The sequence below is a fragment of the Lipophrys pholis genome, assembly GCF_963383615.2.
Source record: "Lipophrys pholis genome assembly, chromosome: 3".
NCBI lineage: Eukaryota > Metazoa > Chordata > Actinopteri > Blenniiformes > Blenniidae > Lipophrys > Lipophrys pholis.
The window spans coordinates 34,691,233-34,715,943 of NC_137627.1; the positions used below are offsets into that span (position 1 = coordinate 34,691,233).

The following is a 24,711-nucleotide window of genomic DNA, read 5'->3' on the forward strand; positions in this document are numbered from 1 at the left end:
CTCAATGACAAACACTTTTCATAAAGTATATTGGATGCAGCTGACGGCCTGTTAACGTATTTATGCCTGGTTTTCTCTGTGCAGCGTTTGAGGGTATGTATGGAGCTGGCACAGCGGCAACGCTGTCATGTCTGGTGACTCCATCTTGTCTGGCAAGATGTTTTGACTTGACTGTTCATCTGTTTTCCACAGTGCAGATGAAATCACTCAGTGGTTCATATTCTGTGTTGCATGCACACTCTGAAGAGTCACTGTACATGCATGCCTCTGAGACACAGAGGTTCATTTCATCAGTGATATGTTCTGTTTGATCTTTAGCTGTTTCAGAACCTCACCCCGGCTCGTTCTAGTGAATTGTTTGGTCTGTCTCAGGTGGTGCTTCGTCCTCAGAGTAACTGCCAGTCAGGACGACAGTTCGCCCTGCGGCTCTTCAGCAAAGTGCGCCCCCCTGTGGGAGGAATCTCTGTGAAGGAACACTTTGAGGTGAGGGAAAAGCACCAGCTAATTTTATTTTCTAAACAAACTGGGATGTTTAGCTCTTTATTGGAAGAGGTAGAATAATGGATGGCTCCTCCATGTGTCAAAGAGCAGGTCTCTTAATCAGAGTCTAGTTTATACCCAGTCTCCCCCCGCCGTTATGTTGAAGTGTCTTTGAGCAACACACCAAACTGCTCCCTGTGGATGGAGTGAGCTGCCTTGCATGGCAGCCATCACTATCGTTGTGTTAATGTGATTATCGATGTAAATTGCTTTGGAGAAAGCAGTGGAAAACACCACGATGTAAGAGAAATGCATTTAGCATTCATCTCTTCAACTGATTAGTGATTCAAAGTCGATTAAAATTCTAGAATCTGAGAAGATTATTAGTGTTCAACTCTCCCAGCTTACTCTTAGCACAACGGTTATTCATTCAACTTATTGTAAATTAGGAAACCATGTGATTATTTACACTGTAAACATAACTCGTGCTGATTAGTTTTTATTATTAAATCCACTTTATCTAGTCGGTCACATGTAAAAGGCGTGGCAATAAGCGTGCACAATGTTTCTTTGGGAATTCAGTGAAAAAATTCTGCAATTCAAGCAACTCTTGTGAGATTTTGTTCAGTTTTGTGTTTTGTTTTGTTTATTTTAAATCAGTCTGTCCAAATTCTTTAAAAAAAAAAAGTCACAATGAAATATCCACCAATAATATTATTTTGCTGAAAATGGAAATTTCCAAGGACTTAACTGAGCACCCTATGAACGGTAAATATAAAATGCACATTCCCATTTCTGTGCATTCTGAAAAGTGAGATCTACTTCTTTATTGGACAGTCTCTCTCTTAAGTGAAACATCTTGGCTTCCTCCTTCAGTGAGTCGCTGGCAGTTTTCTGGTCTTTTATGTGAGACAGGAAGTGAAGCTTTCTGGTGTCGCTCATTGGGCTAATAAACACATATTGGGTTAAACGCAGTGAAATAAAATCCAAATAGTTTATTTACTGACTCTTATTGCCAAACTAATGTGCGTCATGTCCTTGGAGTGTTTTCATGACGCCAGCCGTCTCCGTCCTCAGGTGAACGTGGTGCCGCTCACCATCCAGCTCATGTATCAGTTCTTCAAACGGATGATGGGATTTTTCTTCCCTGGAAGAAACGTTGAAGAAGAAGAGGTCACCGACGAGGAGGACAAGTTCAGGCTGGTCACCACTGGTATGCTGTTTTTGAAATGACCATAAAACCAGCAGCACTTACTGTCTGCAAATGCTGATCAATAATAGTTTCCACTTACACAGCGAGATGTGTGCAGTGTCGAGTTTCCTCGGCATTAATGGCGCCTCGCTGAGCTATTGGGAGGCCGTCACGTTGCTTTTGACCTTGGTGTGTGTGTGAGTCTCAGTGGGAGTATAAGGTGTGGGTTGCAGAGTGACTTGGAGGCCGGAGTGCTGATGCTGAAGCTCCGTGTGTCGCAGGTATCCCCGTCAAACCTCGGCCGCTGTCAGAGGACACCATGGGCGCCATGGGCCCCAGCAAGGGCGTCACCCAGGGACTGAACCGCACCGCCGGGGTCCGGAGGTCGTTCAGGAAAGCCCCAGAGGTAAAGACGAGCCCAGTGGGTTTGTTCAGGTAATCTTACCTGACAGTAGAGGCAGTGATGAACGATATTTCTCCTCAGTATCCTGTTGACGACATCGATAAGATGAAGGAGCGAGCGGCCATGAACAACTCGTTCATCTACATCAAGATTCCCCAAGTGCCTCTGTGTGTCAGCTATAAGGTGACTTTCTACTCCTCCACTGAACCCGGCTGATCTTCATCCCAATCTCTGATGGGTGCAGGGTTCCGGGTTTCAGGTCCGCCTCTGCTTTATCCTAATATAAAAAGACGCTAAATGTCCAGAAAGAGACGGTTAAAGAGACATTCCCTAATTATCTTACTTCTCCTGGAGCTGATCGATCCCAAAGTCTAATGGATGATGACAAATCATCTCTGAAGATTTCATCGTTTTTGTGAAAAGTTACATAGATACAAACTAATAATACACGCGGACAAAAACAAAACCTTGGTTTGTATGTGAAGGTAAATCTGTAAACACAAAAGTCTTCCAGGTTTTTAGGAGGTCTCCTTTTAGTTCATCAGGCTGAAAACTCCAAAACATGACGTTCCTCTTGCCTCCAGCCTTCATGCTGTCAGAGCGATCAGAAAAACATGCGTGAAGCCGGCGGTTAGAGTTCAGTATAAATCCATTTATGCAGTTTTCATATTCCTCTTCTTCTTCGCTGCTTTCATTCCCTCATCTTTGTCAGCGGTAAAGATTCAACCCCGGTTGTGTAAATAGCAGCTGAGATTCCCACAGTTACATAACGGATAGGTCGGTGCCATTTAGTTCTGCTGCCGAATTTAACTCAGTCAAAGCTCCTCCCTGCTCCCTCTCCTCCAGATGTTTATCTAATGGCTGTTTGGTGGTGGAATGTGTGTTTTCGTCAGGGTGAGAAGAGCAGCGTGGACTGGAAGGACCTGAATCTGGTCCTGCCTTGTTTGGAATACCACAACAACACGTGGACGTGGCTGGACTTTGCCATGGCGGTGAAGAGGGACAGCCGCAAAGCTCTGGTGGCTCAGGTACACAAGTCAATATGTCTGATCGTAAAATCACATCGCCAAGGCTCTCGTCTTGTTTTCACATTGTTAATCATCCTCCTCTGTTAACGTGCCTGGATATTTATAAATCTGTCCTTTGTGCTCAGATGATCAAGGAGAAGCTGCGTCTGAAACCGGCCTCGGGCTCCGACCTGCGGGGGAAGACGTCCGAGGGGAAGTCCGACAACAGCCTGCAGCAGCAGGAGGAGGACGAGAAGGCCCGGCTCCTGATCGGCCTCAGCTCCGCCGACAAGAGCTCCAGCAAGAAGAGCATCTTCAGCCGCCGCAAGTGAAGCGACGGACGGCGGATCGCTTCTCATCTGGGCTCAGAATGATAATCTGACTGGAGGAGCCGGAGTGGTGTTCAGGTCGACTTTACTACGTCACACCGGCCTGCTGAGTTTGTTCTTAAAGTGTCTTTGATCTCATTTGCAACTGGTTCCATGTGTTTTCAACAGGCTGATCCATTTTCTCCCAGCAGCTGCAGAGACACTGACCGAGCTGAAGTAGAAACACAAGCAGGTGTAAACAAACCGCTTTATAGTCGCTGTGTCAGCATCTCTGCTGCTTAAAACTCTGCAATCACTATTCAAACAAATTTAATTTAACGGTTCTTTAGAAGAATGAAGGAAATGCCGCTCCATGTTCTCAGATGAGTTTTTATAAAGTTTCACAGTCTGGGCGTTTGGCATATAAAAGTAAGTTCTTTCCCTGGGTGGAATCTTCAAAATGTAAAAAAGGAGGAGTTAGGTGTGTGACGGTTATCTGACGTGGACACTGGAGGTTAAACTCCTCACCCGCTCCTCTGGTCCAGTCTACTTGACTTGTAGATGACTGAACCAGGAGGCGTGAAGAGGCGACACACTGGAAGCCTTCATGACTCTGAACACAAGGATGATTCTTCTGGTGTGTCACCAGCTGAACGTCCTCCAGAACAGAGCGAGGGTCGGCCTATTGGTCCTCAGTTTTTCACACTTTCATTCACGCCAGAGTTTGTTTCCACTAAATCAAATCCTTCAGAGTCACATTGAAACGCCAGATGAAAACGACGTCTCACATTTTGGTTCCAGAATCTCCAGGGTGCCATTTTGACCAAATCTATCACTTTATATCTCTACTAACTTGTTAACTGTGTGCCATTCGAGGGGCAAAGAGATGTCACTCCACCCCACATTTCAAAAACATTGCCACTTTGGGCGCTTGGGGAAACCACTGTGGTTGCAGGAGGAAAGCCGATCAGTTTGTAGCTGGACTCCTCACTCTTCTCCTTTCCTCTGCTTATCGCTCCTTCTCCTCCTGCCGGCTCCTGCTGGCTCGGGAACGCACCGTAGATCACAACACGAAAACGCACCTTCAGCGCTGTAAGAAGTGTGAAATGCCAGAAATGAATATATCAGAGTATGTTTGTTTTTTGTTTTTTTTATTGTGGCTGCATGAATGTTGCTCCGACAGGAAAAGGCCACTCGCAGAAGAATATCGTCTGTTTTCCATGTTGACGTCGGTCTGCAGCGCTCGGTTTTACTGTAACTCCCGCTCAGTGCAATATATCAAGAAGAGAACATGTGCTGTAACATGTGACACTTAGTCTGATGGTGTTGTGACAAAACAAATCTGTGTTGCAGCTATTTGCTGAGTGTGGTTTTTTTTTTTTTTTGTAATTTTGCCACTAAAGCACTTTTTATGCAAAGTATTTTGATATTTTTGTAACCTGTTGGGTTTTTTGTTGTTGTTTTTTTGATTACTTGTATAACTGCTGCCTGTCTCGTCTCATCTCTGTGGTGTAAAGAATCCTCTCAGCTGCGCGGCTTCTTGTTTATCAGTGAATAAACGTGTTGCAGTCTGTGGCGCAGCTCTGCTCTACTTTGATTGATCCTCGGTCCGACAGCTTTAACTGGAGCGGAAACGAGCCGCGCGCGACTCCCTGCGAACCACGCGGGCCACACTTTTGCTCCGCGCGGACGTCAAGACACGTGGACGCGACGAGACCCGGGCGTGAGGAGCGCGCGACTAGTCGCGCTTTATTATTGTTTTTTCGCGCGAAATGTTGCGGATTGTTTCCCTGTGAGGTGCGATGGGCGGGGAACTCTGTAAACACGCTGAGGTGAGTGCATCATCGCAGGTTGTTGGTTGTTTACAGGTTTTGTTGTTACGGCAGTGAAATGCTTCATCACATCTACATGCTGTCGTTGCTTTTTCGGGAACCTGAGCGCCGAATTAAAGATAGATCCACTGATGAGATGTTAAAGTGACCTTCCTGCTCACTGGAGGTTTTATTTATTATTGTGCCTTTGCTTCCGGAAATCAGCCTCGGATATATTTAAAAACAGGAATTATTAGATGTATGTAGTTTTTGTGCAGTATTACTATTGCTGCTTACTTTGTGTTTTTAAATACGTTCGACTTATAACATCGAAGTTTGAAGTGGTTTTTACAACAAAAAGTATTTCTTCCATTCATACATTTGCTAAGAAAATCAGATAAAGATTAAATCTGCTGATTTCAACCAACTATATCAGAAGTGTCCAGATTTGTTCTTTCCCCCTCTGAGAGCTGCATAAATAGAATTACACCATCCTCTGGAGGGCAATTCTCTCTTTAATTAGCCTTTAAAAGCCACCTTCATCAAGATGCCTTGAAAGTCAGAGGAATGAGAGTCATAATCAGGCTTTAGTGGAACATTTATAAACGGACAAGTCACAGTTTGGACACCACTGCACTGATTCAGTTACAATAATACCTGGTAGGTTAGTTTAACTCAAACGGCTTGATGGAATGCTTTAAACCACTTGAGTTTATCAACTCTCATGAAATGTTTTTTTCATGTTTAAGTTAATTTCATCATTTCTCCAAACTCATTTAAAATGTGAAATGTGTCTAAATCAACTAATATTTATTTAAATGCATCTTCTTTGAACAAACGTGACTGTTCAAGTTGAAGTCCCCCAGTTTTTCTTCCAAAACCAGTTTTCCTTAAACCTTAAACCTGCTTCTGACAATATCAGTAATAAAACGCATCTGACACTACGTGGGATATTTATTGAAAGGATGCAGAACGCTCACGGTTGAATATAAAACTTTTCTACATTGAAAACTCTGGGAAGTAGAAAATATAACAGTATTGATGCAACAATGAAGTGTCATGATGCATTAAAGGCCACACACATTTATATATTGAAAAGTAACTTCAGTCTTTTTCATGTAATAATGCAGAAAGTGTGAAGAGACTAAATCAAGTTAGAAATCTTCCAGTACCTGTCCATAAAACAGATTTTTGATTGGGCTCATTCAGCAGGAAGTCTGAGAGGTGAGCTTTAACATGAGCGTCTGTTTAGGCCACAGAAGGTTCAGTCAGTCAGATCAGAGTCAGAGGAACATGCAGTCTGTTGTGGGACACAGTGCCGGTTAACAGAGCAGAAACCAAGTGGTCTCTGACATAATGTCCCCATGTCGGCGCTCCGGACGAGCCGAGCATGATGGCTCAGACATCATACAGGCCTTCAGGCATGAGAAAGTCACTGTCAGCAAGAAGTAGAATCATTATCCATGTTATGAAAGTAGACTAGAGTGTGTTGGAGTCCTCTGCAGACACAGACGGACACGGTTCTGTTTTATTCTTGTTTTGTCAAAATGTGTCACAACTTCAGCGCCCCTAAATAATCTACAATTTACTCAAATATTATACATGCAAGTGATGCTGCTTTGAATTTCCAATTCATTAAAGGCAAACTGAGTTGTTTTTTTTCTTGAGTCTATAAGGAAATAACATTGAGCTTGAATTCACACATTAAAATATGCAGAGTGGAAATCATTGAAAATACATTAGGGTAATTATTCTGTATTTAAATCTTTATGGGTACTTCTTCAGCAGAAATAACCGAACATTTCTGTTTTCTGTTGTTTAATTCCTGTTGACAACCTTTTTTGTTTGTCTTAGAATTCTGCATTAAAATAAATATTGTAGTCACAGAAATTGAATTCAACGTCCGTCATTGATGATGAGACAAACATCCAACAATTCGCTGTTCATAGGCAAATTTCCTCAATTATTAACATGAGAAGTGAATAAATTCTCATATTGTTTTTGTATTTCGATCCAATTCCAAGGTGCAAAAACTAAACAAAGACAGAAGTGATATCCACACACACACACACACACACACACACACCGGTCTCGTCCATTCATTTGTCGTCGATGCAGCCTTACCAGGACCAGAGTCAGCGGGATCTCCAGCCGCTCATATCTCAGTCACTGTATGTGCAGCAGGCAGAGAAAGTGCACACATATGTGGTAAAATTATAAACAGAATGTAAAGATTAGAAACCACTCGTATCTTCTGGAGGATTTTCTCTATTAAAGCGTCAGTGAATGACAGAAAACCACAGAGGACAAGAGGAAAGGTGATGAGACTGGAGAGAAACAAATGAAATCAGAAACTGATCACACTGAAGAGTTTCATGTTAAAAATGAGACAGAGCAGCTTTAAATGAGTCTACATGTTAAAAACAGTTAAGATCTGACCTCAAAGATCTAAATGCTAAAATCAGCTAATAAAGAAAAGAGAAAATACAGTTTTTGCTTGGGTTTGCTTATATTCTGCAAACTGCAGCTGTGGTTGTTATTGAAGGTTCAGTGCAGTGACGCCTCCTGGGGGGAAACCCTCAATCTGGGTGGTTTGTTTTGGGGTTTTTTTCTCCAACGGTCCCACTACGAGGTTTGATGATGTCCGATATGCGATTACCACCTAGTTTTAAATCTGATGGCCTGTGTGCCTCTGATTATTTCCAAGCTTCAGGGATTTCTGTCCCGTCACTTGAACTGATTCCTATTTATTTTGCCTTTAGTCTGCAGCTTTAGGTGCCAGTCGACTGTACTAACGACACAGTACTGACAGATCTATATGTGAAGCGCTTTTGGCCGAGATGCGCCGATTGCAAATAATGGATTAGTTATTTGTGTAAAGATCCATCGCTCACACTGCCTAACCCTAACCCCGTCGCCCGATGCTTGCACCCTAACCCTAACCCTTACTACTGCCACTCTGTGCTCTAATGATCCTTTATTTTCGCGATGCAGTCAGTAGATCGCGCCCATCACCCAAAAGTGTTTCCATCTGGTCCCTTTTCACTTCCAGAGGAAGGAACCGGCTGCTCAGCGGCGCTTCAGTCATGGCTTCCTCTCCGGTGTTGGGGTCTCCCTCGCTCACAGACTCACACACTCGGCGGTGTTTTCCCGGCCCGGGGGAGGAAACGTTCCACCGCCCGTCCCGGGACTCCCCCTGCCTCCTGACGCCTCTGCTGAGACCTCAGGGAAAAGTCCTCCAGCTTTCATCGCCCTCTTTCTACCCGAGTTCCCGCACCGTAACTTTCCAGGACGAGACGACTTCCAGGTGCCTGGGAGGAAGATTATTTTAAAGCTGCTGGTGAACAAACAGGAATAACTCTGTCTGCGCTCACAGGTGCTGAGCTTCATCGCTAAAGGCTCGTATGGGCCCATCCTGAAAGTCAGGGACGTCGGTAAAGACGAGACGTACGCAGTGAAGGTCAGCTCAGGAGTCATCATCACCGTTACATCGGGTTTATATTTGCACAGAGTCACGTTTTCTCACAATAACAATCTTTATGGTTGCAGGTTCTACCAAAGTCATCGATCTTTAAGGAGGGGGCGCTGCAGCAGTCCAAAGAAGAAGTTATCATTCAGGTGAAGGAACTAACAAATAGTACCTCCGAAGTGTGTCATAAATGTCATTTATACATATATTCAATTCAAGTTTGAACACTTAACATTTTATTTTGGTTAGAAAAGTTTATTTTCTAACCCCAGCCCCACAGTTTGGTGGTTTTTACAAACCGTCTCTCACTTTAAATCCAATAAAACCTTTAAAAACGAGCATTTGTTGACTTGGCAGATGCAAATAATACGTCAAAGATATTCTAACTGCATTGACCTTTTCAAAGAAACTCATCGAGAGAGACATTTATGATTTTTATAGTTGATAATAGTCTAGAGAAATGTAATGCAGGGGAGAGATCACAGCTCGACATTGAGGATGATTCACCACAGTGTGACATCTGAATGAGATGTTTAAAGAAGAAGATCTATTTTGACACAGTGTCTGTCTCTCATGGAAGCTCTCTGTCTGGACTGTTGCATTGCAGCGGCAGCTCAAACACCCATTTATCCACAATCTGCAGGACTGCTGGCAGACTCAGCGCCACCTCTTCATTAGTGAGTTCATTAGTATAAACGATGGCACAGTTGGACCCTTTCCTCTTCTTCTATCCTTGTATGTTCAGCCCCCAAATGTGCAGTAAACCGCTGATGAGTCTCAGTGGTGGATGCTGAAGAGGGACACTGCCATCTAATGAGCGTGTCGGGTAAAGCTCAGTGTGGCTGCATGACTTCCTCCTCCTCCTCCTCTTCCTCTTCCTCCCTCCAACACCTTTCATCTCTTTATTTATTCTGAGTTCAAGACCCTCGATGTTCACACTCTATAAGTTGCCAGAGCATGAGTGTTTTTTTAACGGCCTGCCTTTTCCTCCTGGTGAGTTCCTGCTCCTCCAGCAGCAGGCGGATGAACCTTCCTCTGTTTGTTATGATTTTATTTACAGTTTTACGTCCGTTGACCTTTTATTTCAGGCTTTGCTGAACGAGCATGAACCGAGCAGCTTTCTGAGACTTAGAAAATCTGTGTGTGTGTGTGTGTGTGTGTGTGTGTGTGTGTGTGTGTGTGTGTGTGTGTGTGTGTGTGTGTGTGTGTGTGTGTGTGTGTGTGTGTGTGTGTGTGTGTGTGTGTGTGTGTGTGTGTGTGTGTGTGTGTGTGTGTGTTCTCCGCAGTGTGGGACTTCTGCAGCGGTGGAGACTTGTACACCTGCTGGCTGCTGAAAGGCCGGTTTGAGGAGGATGAGGTCCGCCTCCTGGCTGCAGAGCTGGGCAGCGCTCTGGGTTAGAGTTCATCTGTGTTCATCTTCCTGGCCTGTTGGCGCCCGTCCACACACACACACACACACACACACACACACACACACACACACACACACACACACACACACACACACACACACACACACACACACACAGTCGTACTCCAACCGTAAAACTTTTAAAAGACCACTCCTACTTTTTGTGTCACGTAATCTGTCTTTCTGCTTGATATTTCTAGGCTTTCTACATGACTTAGGAATCATGCATAGAGATATAAAGGTATGATTTGCTCTAGATGATACTCATACAGTGATCAGGTTTTTGGTGCTTCTGTTCTTCCAGAGGACGGCGTCATTCGTACTCTGACTGATCTGCAGCTGCAGCCCCATGAACAGCAAACTGCAGATCCTTCATTATTACAATCAACCTCTTTTCACTCACATACTTGACTACTTTTTTCTGCCTCCCTAATATGAACTTCAAAGATCAAATGACGAATGATTTACCCCCAGTAAGATGCTATAATGGAGAATTAGTGTTATTCACTTCACCCACCTGTGGTCCTTCTGTAATGGCTGATTAGTGTGTAAAGATATTAAAGATTGTCATGTGTCTGTACTTTTTTTGTAATTTTTTGTGTTTTTTTGGCTTTTGCAGATGGAAAATGTTCTTTTAAGTGATCGAGGTAAAGCTTTTCTGTTTTCACTTTATGGAATTGATTGAATCCAGACGAGATGTTTAGATTAGTATTTTAATTGTCAACGCATAACAACTTAAACAAGCCGGACAGTCCACAGTACTTGTTCATGTACTTCAGAAACTTACAGCGTGATCGCCTGTAACAAATAATGTTTGTACTCTTCATGAGGTGGTGAATGAAGAGGCAGTCATCAGTGTTCACATTACACAAACACATTCATTGCTTCCTGTAGAAGAGCATCACTTGCTGTGCTGTTTTGGAATCCAGGTCACCTTCGCTTGTCTGATTTTGGATTCTCGCGCCGCCTGAAACGAGGAGGACGAGCGTTCACCATATGTGGGACGATCCAGTACATGGGTGAGGGTTTGTTCTCACTGATAAAATCCATATCTCTCCAGAGAGTTTGTCTCCCTTGAAATGAGTCCTATGTTTCAGTGTTCTGGGTACAGTTTTTTTTTCTTTTAATTTAATGCACCTTGTTTGCGCCTCGCCTGCGTTTTGCTCCCGGTGGACTCGGTCGACCCAGATGTGGATGTAATGCACCTGAGATGTGTTTCACATTTTATTGTTTATTGCCTCACATCTTTCAGGTTATTTTATCGTCGTCTTTTTTATTTATTTATTTATTTTTTAATTTCTTGGAGCAGCTCCTGAAGTTTTGGGTGGGGGTCCTTACAGTCATGCTGCAGACTGGTGGTCTCTTGGCGTTCTGCTGTTCGCCCTGGTGACCGGAGAGGTGAAGCTCCATCAGCTTTGTTTGTGATAAACTTTGTGCTTTTGTTTGTTGTAGTTGGCACACACTCGTTTCTTCTGTTGCAGTTTCCACTTCCTGCAGAGCCGGACCACGGCGACATGTTGAAGAAGGTCACTGATTGTCCTTACAACCTCCCCACTACCTTCAGCTCAGCGCTCGCTTTACTGCTCACTGAGGTCAGTGGACTTTTTATAAGTTTTTAATAAAAAAATAAAGATAAAAAAAAAAAAAAGAAACTATGGATGCGTATTGCATTCACATGAAAAAATAAAAATGGACTCTGCTTTTCTGAATTAATTACATAATTATCTCATATATTATGATAAAAAATACTTATAAAAAATTGGCTTTGTTTTTGTGAATTTATGAGGATTTTAATGATTATGAGATAATTATCTGAAAATCTGATAATTATCTTCTGAATTTATGAGATCATTATCTCATAAATTCAGAAAAAGAACAGATTAAAAACTTTTTTAGAAAATCTCATTAATTCAGAAAAACAGCCAGTTTTTTTCATAATGATTTTTTTCTCATAATTATGACATAATTTTCTCCTTAATTCTGAAAAAAATGTAAAGTTAAGTTTTTTCATGTAAATACTTCCGTAGGAACCTCACTTTTCTGCTCCTTTCTTTCCTGCTGCAGCTTTTGTGCAAGAGTCCCCTGAGCCGCCTTCGTAATTTGGACAGTTTGAAGACGCAGGCCTTCTTTCGCGGCACCTCGTTCGACTCGTACATTCTGCAGAAGGCTCCAGTTCGCTTCATCCAGGAGCTCCGGAGCCGTCCTGACTGGGCCAACAAATCCAGTAGAGGCGCTGCAATGGAGCACTTTGACAACTTTGACTGTGATCAGATCCTCCATTCCCCCACGACACCCACCGAACTGTCTCCCACTTTGACCAGCGTGGGCCTGAAGTCATGACATAGAAGTGAAGTTTACAGATGATTAATATGAATGTGTGTGATACTTTCACCTCCAGGGCTCCGGCCTTGTTCAGCCTCATGTTTAGAGCTGCATGTTTGGATTATGCAAATGGTAAAATGATCACAGATGACCAACTGGGTGGATGTAATCTGAGACATTTTAATTAAATTTTGATTTATTCTTCTTCATGTAATTAACGCTCCTGCTGTCTTTAATGTACCAGTTATCTCACACACTTCAAATGATTACCTGGTGACTAGTAACAGTTGCTTTGAGTATTTTCTCTGTCATGACTGAGACTTAAGTATTGATCCTTTTGGATTAAAAAGTTAAAATAAACCTTCCGTGTCAGCTGGTTGTCTGGTCTTATCAGCAGAAATGTTGTCTGTTACTGTTGTGCTTTTTTTTTCATTCATAAAAAGATTTTTAACTTCTTTATTATTTCAATTCCTCCATCTTTTGTGCCTGCTGAAGGTTAGGGTTTTGCCTACGCAACATTTCTAACTACTTCACCAGCAACAGAATGATTTTACAAACTGAATTTTACATTCAAAAAATCCAGAGCTGGGATTGCTGGGATTGCTGGGATTGACTCCAGAACCAATTGGCCCTAAATTAACAAAACAGATATAGAAGACAGATACCTTAAAAAAAGTACTGAAGTTGCATATGATCTCTGAATTTAGTTTGTTTTCTTCTACTGCAGATCTTTAATCATTATCACTAATCAGATGGGCTTCAGCACCCCACAACCTGAACTTTAATCAGATTTAAGACACTTTATTGATCCCTGTGGGGAACATTTTCTCCATTGGATTCCTCCTTTTCACACTGAACCTTAACTACACATATCATACTAGGAGTGGCATTTCATTTCTTCTGTAGGTGTACAAATGTTGTACCTGGATACATCGTGGCCAACTTCCAACCTTGGGTTGACCTATTTAAAGAAGCTCTCACAAACCCATTGAGGACGCCCATAATAGGACAGAAAAATGAGGACGAGATAAAGTACCATCATTAAATGCTCTTAATTGGGTAACAGAGAAAAGGCAGAGGGTCCCGGCGGAGGCAGAGATGTCTAATTGCTGTACTTCTTGAAGCAGTGTGTCTATTTAAAAAAACGTGTCTCCTGAATGGAAGTGCGCCGTCTCCTGTCCTCCGGCTGCCTCCGGACATTGAATTCCCTCTCAGGCCCTTGTCTTAGGCAGGTCCACCACGTCTGCGCTGTGGCTGTACGGCAGTCCAGTGACCCACATCTGCTTTCAAAGGCACACTGACCTACAATAGTGAAAATAGGAGTCCCCTGAAACGCCCGGCGAGCCAGCCCGTCCAGGAGTGATGTTACGTAATGGAGCACACAACAGAAGACACCTGTTTACATTATATGAATCATAAAACAAGAGGAAAGACATGATTCCTTTTAACCTGACAGAGATGCACCGTTGGCAACCATTAGAAAGCATTTCACTGCCCTCATTTCAGTCCCATTTGGGCCATATTCACCACGTCCATTCAAACTGACCAGAACCTGGGAATTATTTCTATTTCTGAAATGTTCCCGTCACATTCTTTACAGTTTAAAGCTCAGTGGTGAAGCCACCGAGTGCGCGAATTGCTCTGAGACCACAACACCCCGTTGAATTGGAGGGTGACGGCAGAATCATCGGGAGACTTGAAACCTTCCTCCGGGCACAGTCTCGCTAATTAAAATAAAAATAGCACGCCACGGGGTGTGGCGAAACCCTTAAATTAGGTTGCTATAGGGGTCCAGGCCTCTGACAAAACACATTATGTGTTTAGCACGCTGCGTGAATATCAGGACGTGATCAGTTTATCTACAATGCCAATAAGAACTAGATGGATGCAAAGTGGTCAAAATGTCTGCATCCAAGTAAAAAGTAAAGAAGTACACAAAAAATAATCACTGCGATTGAAGGGGACAATGAATCATCAATATTTTCATATGCATGTGGGACAGAAGTGGGCGTTCAGGCTCCGCCCAGAGACTCTGACTCATGAGGTGTGACACACTTGAGGTGAATACAAACTAGAACTGACAGAGAATCCATCACTTCCCTTCACGTCCCGGACGAGACCGGCTCTCTGACAGGTAACCACTCAAACCTCTTTCTTCAAGATCCATTGTCTCTGTATATTTATCTAAAATGAACATTTTTATAACTCCTTATTTTACCCAATTTAGAAAATGTAATAGCCATACTTCCATGACTTACTAGTTAAATTTAAAAAATAAAACAATCAACCTGTGTCTGTAGAATCTGTTTATAAATGTATTTTAACATTGTTCACCTGAATAAACACTGAAACACAAAGTTTTTGAGGAGTCTTTATATTTCATATCTGGTTTAAATGAGGTTAGACTGACCTGAGTTCTCTCATCACTTTTCAAGCCGAATCTTTTCCAGCCCGACTTTATTGCAGGATCCTCTTCACCCGATACTCTAAAGAATAAATGTTAGACCTGTTGTCAATTCAGGGGATTAGTTTCTCATCGAGAAAATACCATGAGGATCGTTTGTCTACTAAAGTAGGCAGAGACGGAGAAAAAGGCCAAAGATCATTTAACTTTTGACTGAACTTCATGCCTGTTTAGACTCTCTGTGTTCTCGTCTCCTCTCAGGCCTGTTTGGACTCTCTCAGCATGACGCACCAGTTCCTGTCGCTCTCTGAAGCTCAGAAGAGGGAGCTGCATGAGACCGCTCTACGCATCGTCTCTCCTGGGAAGGGCATCCTGGCTGCAGACGAGTCTGTCGGTCTGTACCACTCTTTATTTTCTGTGTGCAGAAAAAAACCCAAAAACCAATCCAGCGCAAAGAGTGACATTTGGTGTTGAACTGCAGGCAGCATGGCCAAGAGGCTGGCCCAGGTGGGAGTGGAGAACACGGAGGAGAACCGGAGGCAGTATCGGCAGATCCTCTTCAGTGCGGACGATCGTATCAACAGCTGCATCGGAGGGGTCATCTTCTTCCACGAGACGCTGTACCAACACTCCGACAACGGCGTCCCGTTTGTCAAAATGATCAGGGACCGAGGAATCCTGGTGGGAGTCAAGGTTGGACACGTCAGAACTAGTTGTACTGCATGAAACCAACATGTTTCAACAAGAAAAGTAAAATTTCTGAAATACGTATTAGAATAATTGTCTGTTGTTCCTCAGGTGGACAAAGGCGTCGTCCCTCTGGCAGGAACTTGTGGAGAAACGACCTCACAGGGTCAGACAAAACACTGGACCAACTCCTGGCAGGAACCGTTTGACCAGTAAAGAAAATCAATCGCATCTCATCTGCCAACTTTTCTTTGAAGGTCTGGACGGGCTGTCGGAGCGCTGTGCTCAGTACAAAAAGGACGGCGCTGTCTTTGCAAAGTGGCGCTGTGTGCTCAAACTCAGCGACGTCAACCCTTCCAAACTGGCGATCACGGAAAATGCCAGCGTGCTCGCGCGCTATTCAAGCATCTGCCAGCAGGTCAGCGGTAATAATGAGGGACGAAGGCTTGTCTGTAAATATTGAGATTGCGAAACTGTTTGATAATCCCTCGTTATTTGGCCAGCATGGCATCGTGCCCGTCATAGAACCGGAGATTTTGCCCGACGGCGACCACGACCTGAAACGCAGCCAGTACGTGACGGAGAAGGTAGAGTAAACTTCGTCTGCACGTTGTACCTGCCTGATGTGTGACCCTGTGGAGAAAAGAGTTCGAGGTGGGACGGATGCTTTGTCTGATGTGGTCGCTGTGTCGCAGGTTCTGGCCGCTGTGTACAAGGCGATGTCGGACCACCACGTGTACCTGGAGGGCACGCTCCTCAAACCCAACATGGTCACTCCTGGACACAGCTGCCCCACCAAGTACAGCCCGGAGGAGGTTGCCATGGCGACCCTCACCGCCCTACGCCGCACCGTCCCCCCAGCTGTCACGGGTACGTCGCACCACTGCTCAACTGCAAAAGTCAGAAACAAGAGAAAATGGAGGGTCTGATTCCTCTAGATGTGAAAAAGAATTTGAAACAGGTCAGGAGAAGAGTAAAAGTAGAAAGATGCTCTGGAACAATAAGCTGATAACTGCAAACCTTTCTCTTGAATATGACAGTATTTATTAAACATGCTGATACTCTGAATCTACTCATGGGTTTGCTGCTCTTCACTTTCAGGCTTTATTACTCCTCCATCTCTCAGACAAAACATTCAGTCATCACCTTTTCTCTCCGGTTCAAATCCCTCTCTCTCTCCTTTCACATTGTTTTTGTCCTTCTAACTCTTACATTGCATTTATATGTGTGTTTCCTTTTCTTTGCTCAAGCAATTTTTAAAATGGGAAAAATAAAATAGCTGCACATGTAAACAGACTTCAACATCACCAGTTTTATATTTTATGGCTTCAAAATATGACCACGATGTATTGGATGAGTACCACAGTCCAGCATCATTATGTGATATTTGACAATATGTCAATACAAACTGACATACTGGCTATTTATTTGTATGTGATCAGATTCTTTGTGACTATCATGACAAGCTGTTGTTTTTTAAATTACTTTTATATGCAAAGATGCTTAATCAAAGTAAATAATGTTTAGATTCATTTTAAACAGAAATATAATTCATTGTCATAAATATTTTCACTGTTTAGATATCCTCACTGTTATTTTAATTACAGCTATTATTTTGTGACTGAGATTAATTCATTGTTTTATCTATTCAGTCTTAATGTATAGAGACAGATCCACTGATGACATTTTTTTGAATTAAAGTTTATTTGAAAATAAGTTGTGAAAAGTTTGATTATTTGTCTTTAAATGTGAGACGTGAATGAGAAAAGTTTCTAGAAGTAAATATTTAAGTAAATTACGATCACCTGAACACAGTAGGGGACAGTATATAGAACAGAACTTCTTTTGGGGGATAAAACTGAGAGAATAATATTCAAGATGTGGTGAGTACAGTGTGTACAAGTGGTGTCTCGCTGCTCTTGAGATGCATTTCTATTCATTCTCTCCTTTAATGGCGACATGAAACTTCCTCCGCTGCATGTTGGTCTGCCTCCCACAGGAGTGGCTTTCCTCTCCGGGGGCCAGAGTGAAGAAGAGGCCTCCATCCACCTGAACGCCATCAACAACTGCCCCCTGCCGAAACCCTGGACCCTGACCTTCTCGTTTGGCCGGGCCCTGCAGGCGTCCGCCCTGAGGGCCTGGAGAGGACACAAGGAGAACGAGAAAGCTGCCACAGAGCAGTTCATCAAGAGAGCAGAGGTATCTTTAGGCCCTGCTAAATGGATATTAAAAAAAAAAAAGGAAAGGAAAGAATGAATGAGTATGTGTTCTGTGCTCTGTCCTCAGGTGAACAGTCTGGCCTGTCAGGGTAAGTATAGCGGGGGTGATAATTACGGCGACGCTGGACAGCGCATCTACGGCTCCTGTCACGCCTACTGAGCAGAATAAGAAGTCCCATTTTGAACAAGCCGTCATTTTAATGTTTCACTGAGGCGCTGTGTGTTATAGGTAGACGATATCAGCATAAACTCGCACATGATGATGTAACACAAACAACTGACAGCATGTTTTTTTATCCACCGTCACAAATGAGGACAATCAGCACATGGCCTTGGGTGTTTCTAAAGCATGTAACAGAAGCTGTTTGCTTTCGGTGTGTTACTATGGATGTACAGTGTGTCCCTGTGGGAGTAGTGACTGAAATATGAAAATACTGTACTCAGTTTCACGTCCCTGCACTTAGTTTCACCTTCTTCAGTATCAATGCCTTGCGAGTAACTTTGGATCTTAACTGTAAAGCAACGGCTTTGTTTTTTGTCGAGTGCCATCAGATAAGTCGTAAGAGTTTGTGAATGTTTAGTGCACATGATTCAGTTCCCCTGTGAGCTCCTGTGAGTGGGACTGCATTTGTTTAGTGTGGTTTTAGTATATATGCAGTAAGAAACATGCACAAATATTAATAATGCATGAGAATTAGTTGAAATCTGATGAGAATTCGCAGTTTCCAGACATAAAAGTTAAGTACAACATGTAATGTGTGTTAACATTCTCTGTACTAGTCTGATGAACTTGTATTTATGGATGCATTTAAGCAATAAAAGTAAACAAAATGATGATTCTGTTATTTTTGTGAATGAGGATTTATGGATTTCTTTTCCAAGATGTTAGCTAAGTATCACTATCTTTTTCAGTCAACACTTCAGAGTATTTCTTTCCTCATTCTCATCATCATAAGAACAAGAACAATCTCATTTTCAAGTTTGAACCCTTACCCTGAGTCAAAAAAAACCTTCACCAACCTTTTTGTACCTTTTTGCAAAAGAAAATAATGAATAGTTATCCAAACTGCTCAGTTTGGATAACTATTCATTATTTTCTTTTTAAATGCAATATCTTACTTCAATAATCTTGACTCACAGTACAAATCACCATGTAGACAATGAACCTAAAGGAAGTAACTTCAAATTTTTTATTAATAATGATAAAACACATAGATTTGGGGTCAAGCGCCTTTCCAACGCATGAATTTTCCAATAGACTGTCGAAACATTTGTACATTCACGCGTTCTGGATATTTCCTCAGCTGTAGGTTTGCATTGCAGATCCTTTTTTTTTTTTTTTAACGATTTGTGTTTAGCTGCTTCACATTTCTGGAAAATCACCCTCAACTTTTATTTTTCACATTTGTCATAAAGTACACACTCACTGTTGATATATATTTAATAAAAATCACAGTAAGAGAGATTCTTCTAAATCTGTTTCAGATGAGGTTGGACGATGTTGGGAACCTCACAAAAAGTCACAAACTTCATCACATAAACTGAATAGTCACATACAAGCATTTGGATAAGCTTGAAACAGGTTTTACATATATCAAGTTTGGTAAAAGCAAGATAAATTCATGTATTCACTTTCCTGCAATAGATAGATAGATAGATAGATAGATAGATAGATAGATAGATAGATAGATAGGCAGTTAGCTTTGGATGGGACTTTTTTTTTCAGGTTCTGGGGATTTATCCAGAAACTGTTAGCCATTAATATCCCAAAACCTTATCGATTGGTCCTTGGATGATGACAAATCATCCCTGAAAATGGCATGCAATTCGAGTTAATAGTTTATTGCAAAAAGTTAGTTAAATAAACAAACAAATAAATAAATAAATAAACAAACAAATAAATAAATAAATAAATAAATAAACAAACAAACAAACGCATGAACACATAACCTTCTCGGGCAACTTCGTTGGCGAAGGTAATGACTGTGTTGTATTTGGTGCTATATAAATAAAGTTGAGTTGAATTGAATTGAATTGAATTAATAAATACATGCTGACAAAAAAAACATAACCTTCCGCCCCAACTTTCACTGGTGAAGATAATAATGATGCCGTTATATACTAACGATTTTCTCCATAGACTGTATAAACCCATACAAAATGAATTAACATTTATAGTCGGTTTAGGTGCGTGTCTTGAAATTACTTGAGAAAAAATAATCAGATTGTTATCAGCTAGTGGAATTTGACTCGCGCCCATGTGTGCGCACTAGTTTACGCGGCGGGCGCATCGGGCCCGGCTGCGGTGTTCCCAGATTCATGAACGCCTCGGACGTTTAGCGCGGGTCGCGCAGCTAAAACCGGAGCGTAACGGCGCCGCGCTGTGGGTATTGTCCACCCCTTTATTAAGCCACTAACCCTCCACACCGGAGTGTAAACCGACGCGTTTTCGCTCGCTTTTTGCTCTTTTTTTCCTACGAAAATCTGCAGCCGCTCGCAGCGTGCAATCCCGCTGCCGCCGTTTCACGATCGCTCGCGCACAAAACAAGAGGCGCTAGCTCCGAGTTAGCAGCGATGTCGGGTGTCGTGCGAGGCCCCGCGGGGAACAACGACTGCCGAATCTACGTGGGAAACCTGCCCCCCGACATCCGCACCAAAGACGTGGAAGATGTTTTCTACAAATACGGCACCATCCGAGACATCGACCTGAAGAACCGGAGAGGAGGCCCGCCTTTCGCCTTCATTGAGTTCGAGGACCCGAGGTGAGCAGCTCGCGGCTTGCAGTAGTACGCTAGGCCCGGAGCAGCTCTCCATTGTGTCGCTAACCTGACTCCTTTCTGAGCGTTGTTCTCCGAGGAAGCATGAGCCATGCTTTGTTTGATACCTCATCTCCAAACGTCTTCTAAATAGACGTTTTACTGCGTTTCGTGATGACATAGACGCGCCCGTGCCTCTCGCGCGCTGAGCCGTAAGTGTTGTGCTTGTTGTAAACACGAGCATCGTTCGCACGTGAAACTTCATGCCTCATTCTGCTTTTAGTCTAGTTGGTACCAACCTTCGCACACACCCACATGTGTCTCGAAACCAAACCAGTTAATTTGCGTGCATATTTGCACTGACAGATCAGCAGAGTGATGAGATAGAGCGAGCTCAGCTAACATGGCTGACCCCCGTCCGTGGGCGCACTTTCTCTGTCTTGTTTATCTTCTAATACAAGTCTAAAGTGCAATACGTTTCCCATCAGGGACGCCGACGATGCGGTCTATGGACGTGATGGTTATGACTATGACGGCTACAGACTGCGTGTGGAGTTTCCCCGGAGCGGCAGGGGCTCCAGAGGCGGCTTCAGTGGGATCGGCGGGGCGCCCAGAGGAAGATACGGGCCGCCGTCCAGACGCTCCGAGTACAGGGTCGTTGTGTCGGGTAAGCATGCTCACAAGTTAGATAGTGACTCATTCATCTGCTATGGACATTATGGCCAGCTATCTTTGTGCACGGCTGTCGGAAGGACTGTTGTGCGTCTAAATTGGGAGCTGAGTTAATGTTGATTTACCCCCTGGTGAACTTAAGTGACCTTGCTTCCTTGTACCTGATGGAAACACACAGTCTACTTGTGTGTCACTACGAAAATATAACATCATCTGAAAGATGCTAAGTTGGAGGAAACGTTTTTGCCATGTTCTTCATCTCATGTGCACGAAAGTTGTCCAAATATCGACATTCGGAAAAGAGTAATTATTCTTTAAATCACAACTTGCTGCTGAAAAAAAGTTGGCTTAATTCATTCATTTTCTCAGAGTCACCGGTTTGTTTTACCCTTGGTGTTGGAACCCAAATAATAATCTTTCTCACAGTAAAAATGAAGTTAACTCATGTCCGAAACCAGAGAATTTCAACTTACCAAAGACTAAAACCCTCAAAATGGTTGTTTAAGTTCTATAATAAAGCTATCGTAGCTTCTTATCCATCTAACTTATGAAGTTGTTAAGTAGCTTTTTATATCATACAAAATGGACAGTGACACAGGACTGTGTTCATTACCATGAAAGAACAATACAAACCTCTAAGGCTTGTTCACCTTTGTCGTCCTGTCCGATGGCAGGTGCATTCCTTCAGTGCTAAAATGTAAACAGGATGTAGTAAATGATTGAGTGCATTCTCAGTCAACATCACAACATTACCAGCAGTAATACCAGGACAGCTTTATTTCTATGGTCAATAGGAGTTGATAAAGCTCTTTGATAAGGACAGAATAACAGTGGATAATTTGCCTGGTAAAATAGACCAAATTAAAGTAAAGCAATTGATAATAAGGAAAGATGGGTTGAATAAAACCAAGTAGTACAAACTGTAACACTAAAATGTGGTCCTGCAGATAAGACTCGAGGATTTAGTAGTTTTAAATTCATTAATAAATTGGTTTTGGTGCCAAAATATATATATAAGAAAAACAAAAAAATCTCCTTTCAGAATGTTTAAAATCTTATTGCTCTTAAACCAAGTATTCCTCTGGGAGAAACTGACAATAATCAGTCTAAATGGCAAAATCACTAGATCTGATGCATGTGAACACTGCTGAAAGATCCCTGTGCGTCTCCTAAAACACCCGGTGGTGTCTCGCAGGGCTTCCTCAAAGTGGCAGCTGGCAGGACCTGAAGGACCACATGCGTGAGGCCGGCGACGTCTGCTATGCCGACGTTTACAGAGACGGAACCGGAGTTGTAGAGTTTGTGCGCAAAGAAGACATGACCTATGCTGTTCGAAAGCTGGACAACACCAAATTCCGCTCGCACGAGGTATGTGTGCCGCTTTGATTGCCTCTCATGGATAATGTTTCTTTGCTGTGTGGAGGTGAGTACTGGGGCGACATGTCCTGAACACATAACCCCGGCCCTCCTCTCCAGTCTTTGGTATTTCCACCGCAGGTAGGAGTGTTGTCTTTTCAATGTCAAGTTCTCTTGTGTCCGCCAGGGAGAGACTGCTTACGTTCGTGTGAAATTAGATGGTCCCCGCAGCCCGAGTTATGGAAGATCCCGCTCCCGCAGCCGTGGCAGCCGGAGCAGGAGCCGCAGTCGCAGCGCCAGCCGCAGTCGCAGCAATTCCCGTGGTCGCGGCAGAGGATCGCCCCACTACTCGCCTCGTCACAGCCGCTCTCGCTCCCGTTCCTAAACCTTTCTATCACCAATGTTTTTGCCCTTTTGATGTACCCCCCCTCCTGTTTTTACCTTTTATGAGTTCCTCCAGATGTCAGCTATTGAGTTTTAATTTTTGCATTTCTTGTCCTAATGTCCTTGTGGCTGATCACGGTATGTAGATGTACCCCCCACCCTCTCTCTCTCTCTTGTTCCCCCTTCTCTCCCTTTCCTTCTCCCTTTCTAGCAGCTTTGTCCTTTTTGTTTTTTTCTCTCGCTCTCTCGCTCTCTCTCCCCTTCTGTCTGTCCTTTCAGTTTTTGCAACATTAGAACTTGTGCTGTGTTGAACTTCAAAAATGTTGAGCTGTTAGAAGCTGCACTCAATGTTTTTGCAAGTACAGAAAATTTAATTGTTTTTTTTAATAGCTTCTCTCATTGGATATTTGGGGTGGGCTGTTTGGATGGGGAGCCCGATGCTTAACTGTATTTTACCCTTGTGTCTTCCTTTAGACATCTGAAGAGAAGGATTAAAGTGATTTGGAATAAAACCATTGTGGAGCACATTTCATTTGTATGGTCAGGATAGGACATCTAGGAGCAATCAGGTCGAGGCAATGGTATGCTTCATATTCCATAAATTGAATGTTTTGATCGGTTGCCATGTCATGCATGTCATTTACCAAAGCCACATGTGCTGTACTTTGTTTTATATATATATATATCTATCCAGTTTTAACATGCTACTCTGGTCTGACAGAATAAGCAGTCCTAGATCAAGTGTTGTGATGTAAGTGTAACACCTTTGCTGTCAAATGTTTAAAAAAAAAGAAAAAAGCTCAATCTGAATCACTATTTTGTTGCAAAAACATCCTGCTTTTAACTTTTATCAGTCCTCATTGGTTTCAGTATTTTTTTGATGTCAGGGACTGATAGATTTTGTGCTCAGTGGCATTTTTTTTTCTTTAGATTTGATGTGACTGCTCTACATGGAAAACAAAAATTAGGCCCAAAAATTTTGACATTTTATTCTAACAGTCTGCCTCTGATTTTCTTCCTGGTATTTCAAGGTTTTGATTGGAGGAGTGACTCAGTGGATCCCAATCCTTGGAGCTGGATGAGTGGATCGATTAGGAAAGGGATAGGCAAGGATGGATGCTCGGAACGGGATCAGATTTCCAGGATTCTAATGAGTTGATTTCAGAACTAATTAACGGAAGTCCCAGAGCAACTTTTTCTTGTTTTTGTTTTTTCCTCTTTTTTTTGTTTTTGTTTTTGTTTTTGATTAGGCCCCCCCTCCAACCACTTTTTCCTTTTAATTTTTTTTCAGTGGTAATGGCTTTTATTTTACAAGAAAACGAAACAGAGGACCAGGAAGTTGGATCAAAGGATGGAGTCGTAGATGCCTGGTATGAAGGAATTAAAAATTTGGGAGGTTGGGGAGAGGGGTTTCATTTTGGGATGAGTTTGTAATGTTTTATTTTGCCTAATCTTACTTTTTTTCTCTTAGCATTTTCAATAAAAGACGTTCAAACAATGAATTGATGGTTTGTTTTTATTTTCAAGAAACAAGATCAACTTCAATAATTCACAAATGTAAACCTGCACAAAACATGAGAATAGAATATTGCTATCTTTTGATTTATACAATCACATGTATCAGCAAAATATCTGAGAACTTCTTTATTTTGGCGACATTTCTTGATTTTCCTCTATAATATTCACGTGCAGCCTCTCAGCTGTTGTAGATGAACGCATGAATCAGCCGATAGTCCAGCTGAGTGGCCCGCTGCCCACTGCGCTTCCTCAGCCCCTGTGTGTGTGTGTGTGTGTGTGTGTGTGTGTGTGTGTAGTCCTGTGAATGTTGCA

General features: G+C 42.7%; 4 protein-coding genes across 7 annotated transcripts in view; all 4 read left to right on the forward strand.

The window, feature by feature from the left end:
- LOC308107151 (bridge-like lipid transfer protein family member 2) overlaps positions 1 to 5,626 on the forward strand; it is a 21,755-nt gene extending 16,129 nt beyond the window's left edge. The window contains exons 35-40 of the mRNA XM_080459298.1: positions 373 to 483; positions 1,558 to 1,693; positions 1,954 to 2,078; positions 2,157 to 2,258; positions 2,969 to 3,103; positions 3,229 to 5,626. Coding sequence (XP_080315424.1) covers positions 373 to 483; positions 1,558 to 1,693; positions 1,954 to 2,078; positions 2,157 to 2,258; positions 2,969 to 3,103; positions 3,229 to 3,414 — 795 coding nt within the window. The 3' untranslated portion in view covers positions 3,415 to 5,626. The remainder of the gene's footprint in view (positions 1 to 372; positions 484 to 1,557; positions 1,694 to 1,953; positions 2,079 to 2,156; positions 2,259 to 2,968; positions 3,104 to 3,228) is intronic.
- LOC308107152 (ribosomal protein S6 kinase-related protein-like) lies at positions 5,069 to 12,860 on the forward strand. Its single transcript, XM_080459299.1, has 12 exons — positions 5,069 to 5,222; positions 8,254 to 8,508; positions 8,578 to 8,661; positions 8,751 to 8,819; positions 9,278 to 9,347; positions 9,957 to 10,064; positions 10,282 to 10,322; positions 10,701 to 10,728; positions 11,011 to 11,100; positions 11,391 to 11,479; positions 11,563 to 11,673; positions 12,146 to 12,860. The coding sequence occupies exons 1-12, from the start codon at positions 5,193 to 5,195 to the stop codon at positions 12,419 to 12,421; spliced, it is 1,251 nt and encodes a 416-aa protein (XP_080315425.1). The 5' UTR covers positions 5,069 to 5,192; the 3' UTR covers positions 12,422 to 12,860.
- A 2,229-nt stretch (positions 12,861 to 15,089) lies between these two features.
- Positions 15,090 to 17,873, forward strand: LOC308107715 (fructose-bisphosphate aldolase C-like; the record flags this gene model as incomplete). Its single annotated transcript, XM_080460201.1, has 8 exons — positions 15,090 to 15,205; positions 15,293 to 15,500; positions 15,606 to 15,660; positions 15,752 to 15,912; positions 15,998 to 16,081; positions 16,190 to 16,364; positions 17,494 to 17,693; positions 17,781 to 17,873. The coding sequence occupies 8 exons, from the start codon at positions 15,090 to 15,092 to the stop codon at positions 17,871 to 17,873; spliced, it is 1,092 nt and encodes a 363-aa protein (XP_080316327.1).
- A 2,138-nt stretch (positions 17,874 to 20,011) lies between these two features.
- On the forward strand, positions 20,012 to 24,381 carry srsf1a (serine and arginine rich splicing factor 1a). 4 transcript variants are annotated; one of them, XR_013935198.1, is made up of 6 exons: positions 20,012 to 20,475; positions 20,958 to 21,136; positions 22,337 to 22,509; positions 22,685 to 23,462; positions 23,913 to 24,251; positions 24,353 to 24,381. XR_013935198.1 is itself a non-coding variant. In XM_080459355.1 (4 exons), the coding sequence occupies exons 1-4, from the start codon at positions 20,288 to 20,290 to the stop codon at positions 22,880 to 22,882; spliced, it is 738 nt and encodes a 245-aa protein (XP_080315481.1). In that variant the 5' UTR covers positions 20,012 to 20,287; the 3' UTR covers positions 22,883 to 24,381. The 4 variants fall into 4 exon arrangements, 1 of the variants encoding a protein (XP_080315481.1); XR_013935199.1 differs by having other exon boundaries at positions 20,033 to 20,475; positions 22,685 to 23,019; positions 23,356 to 23,462; positions 23,913 to 24,381; XR_013935197.1 differs by having other exon boundaries at positions 23,913 to 24,381.
- Positions 24,382 to 24,711: the final 330 nt, after the last annotated feature.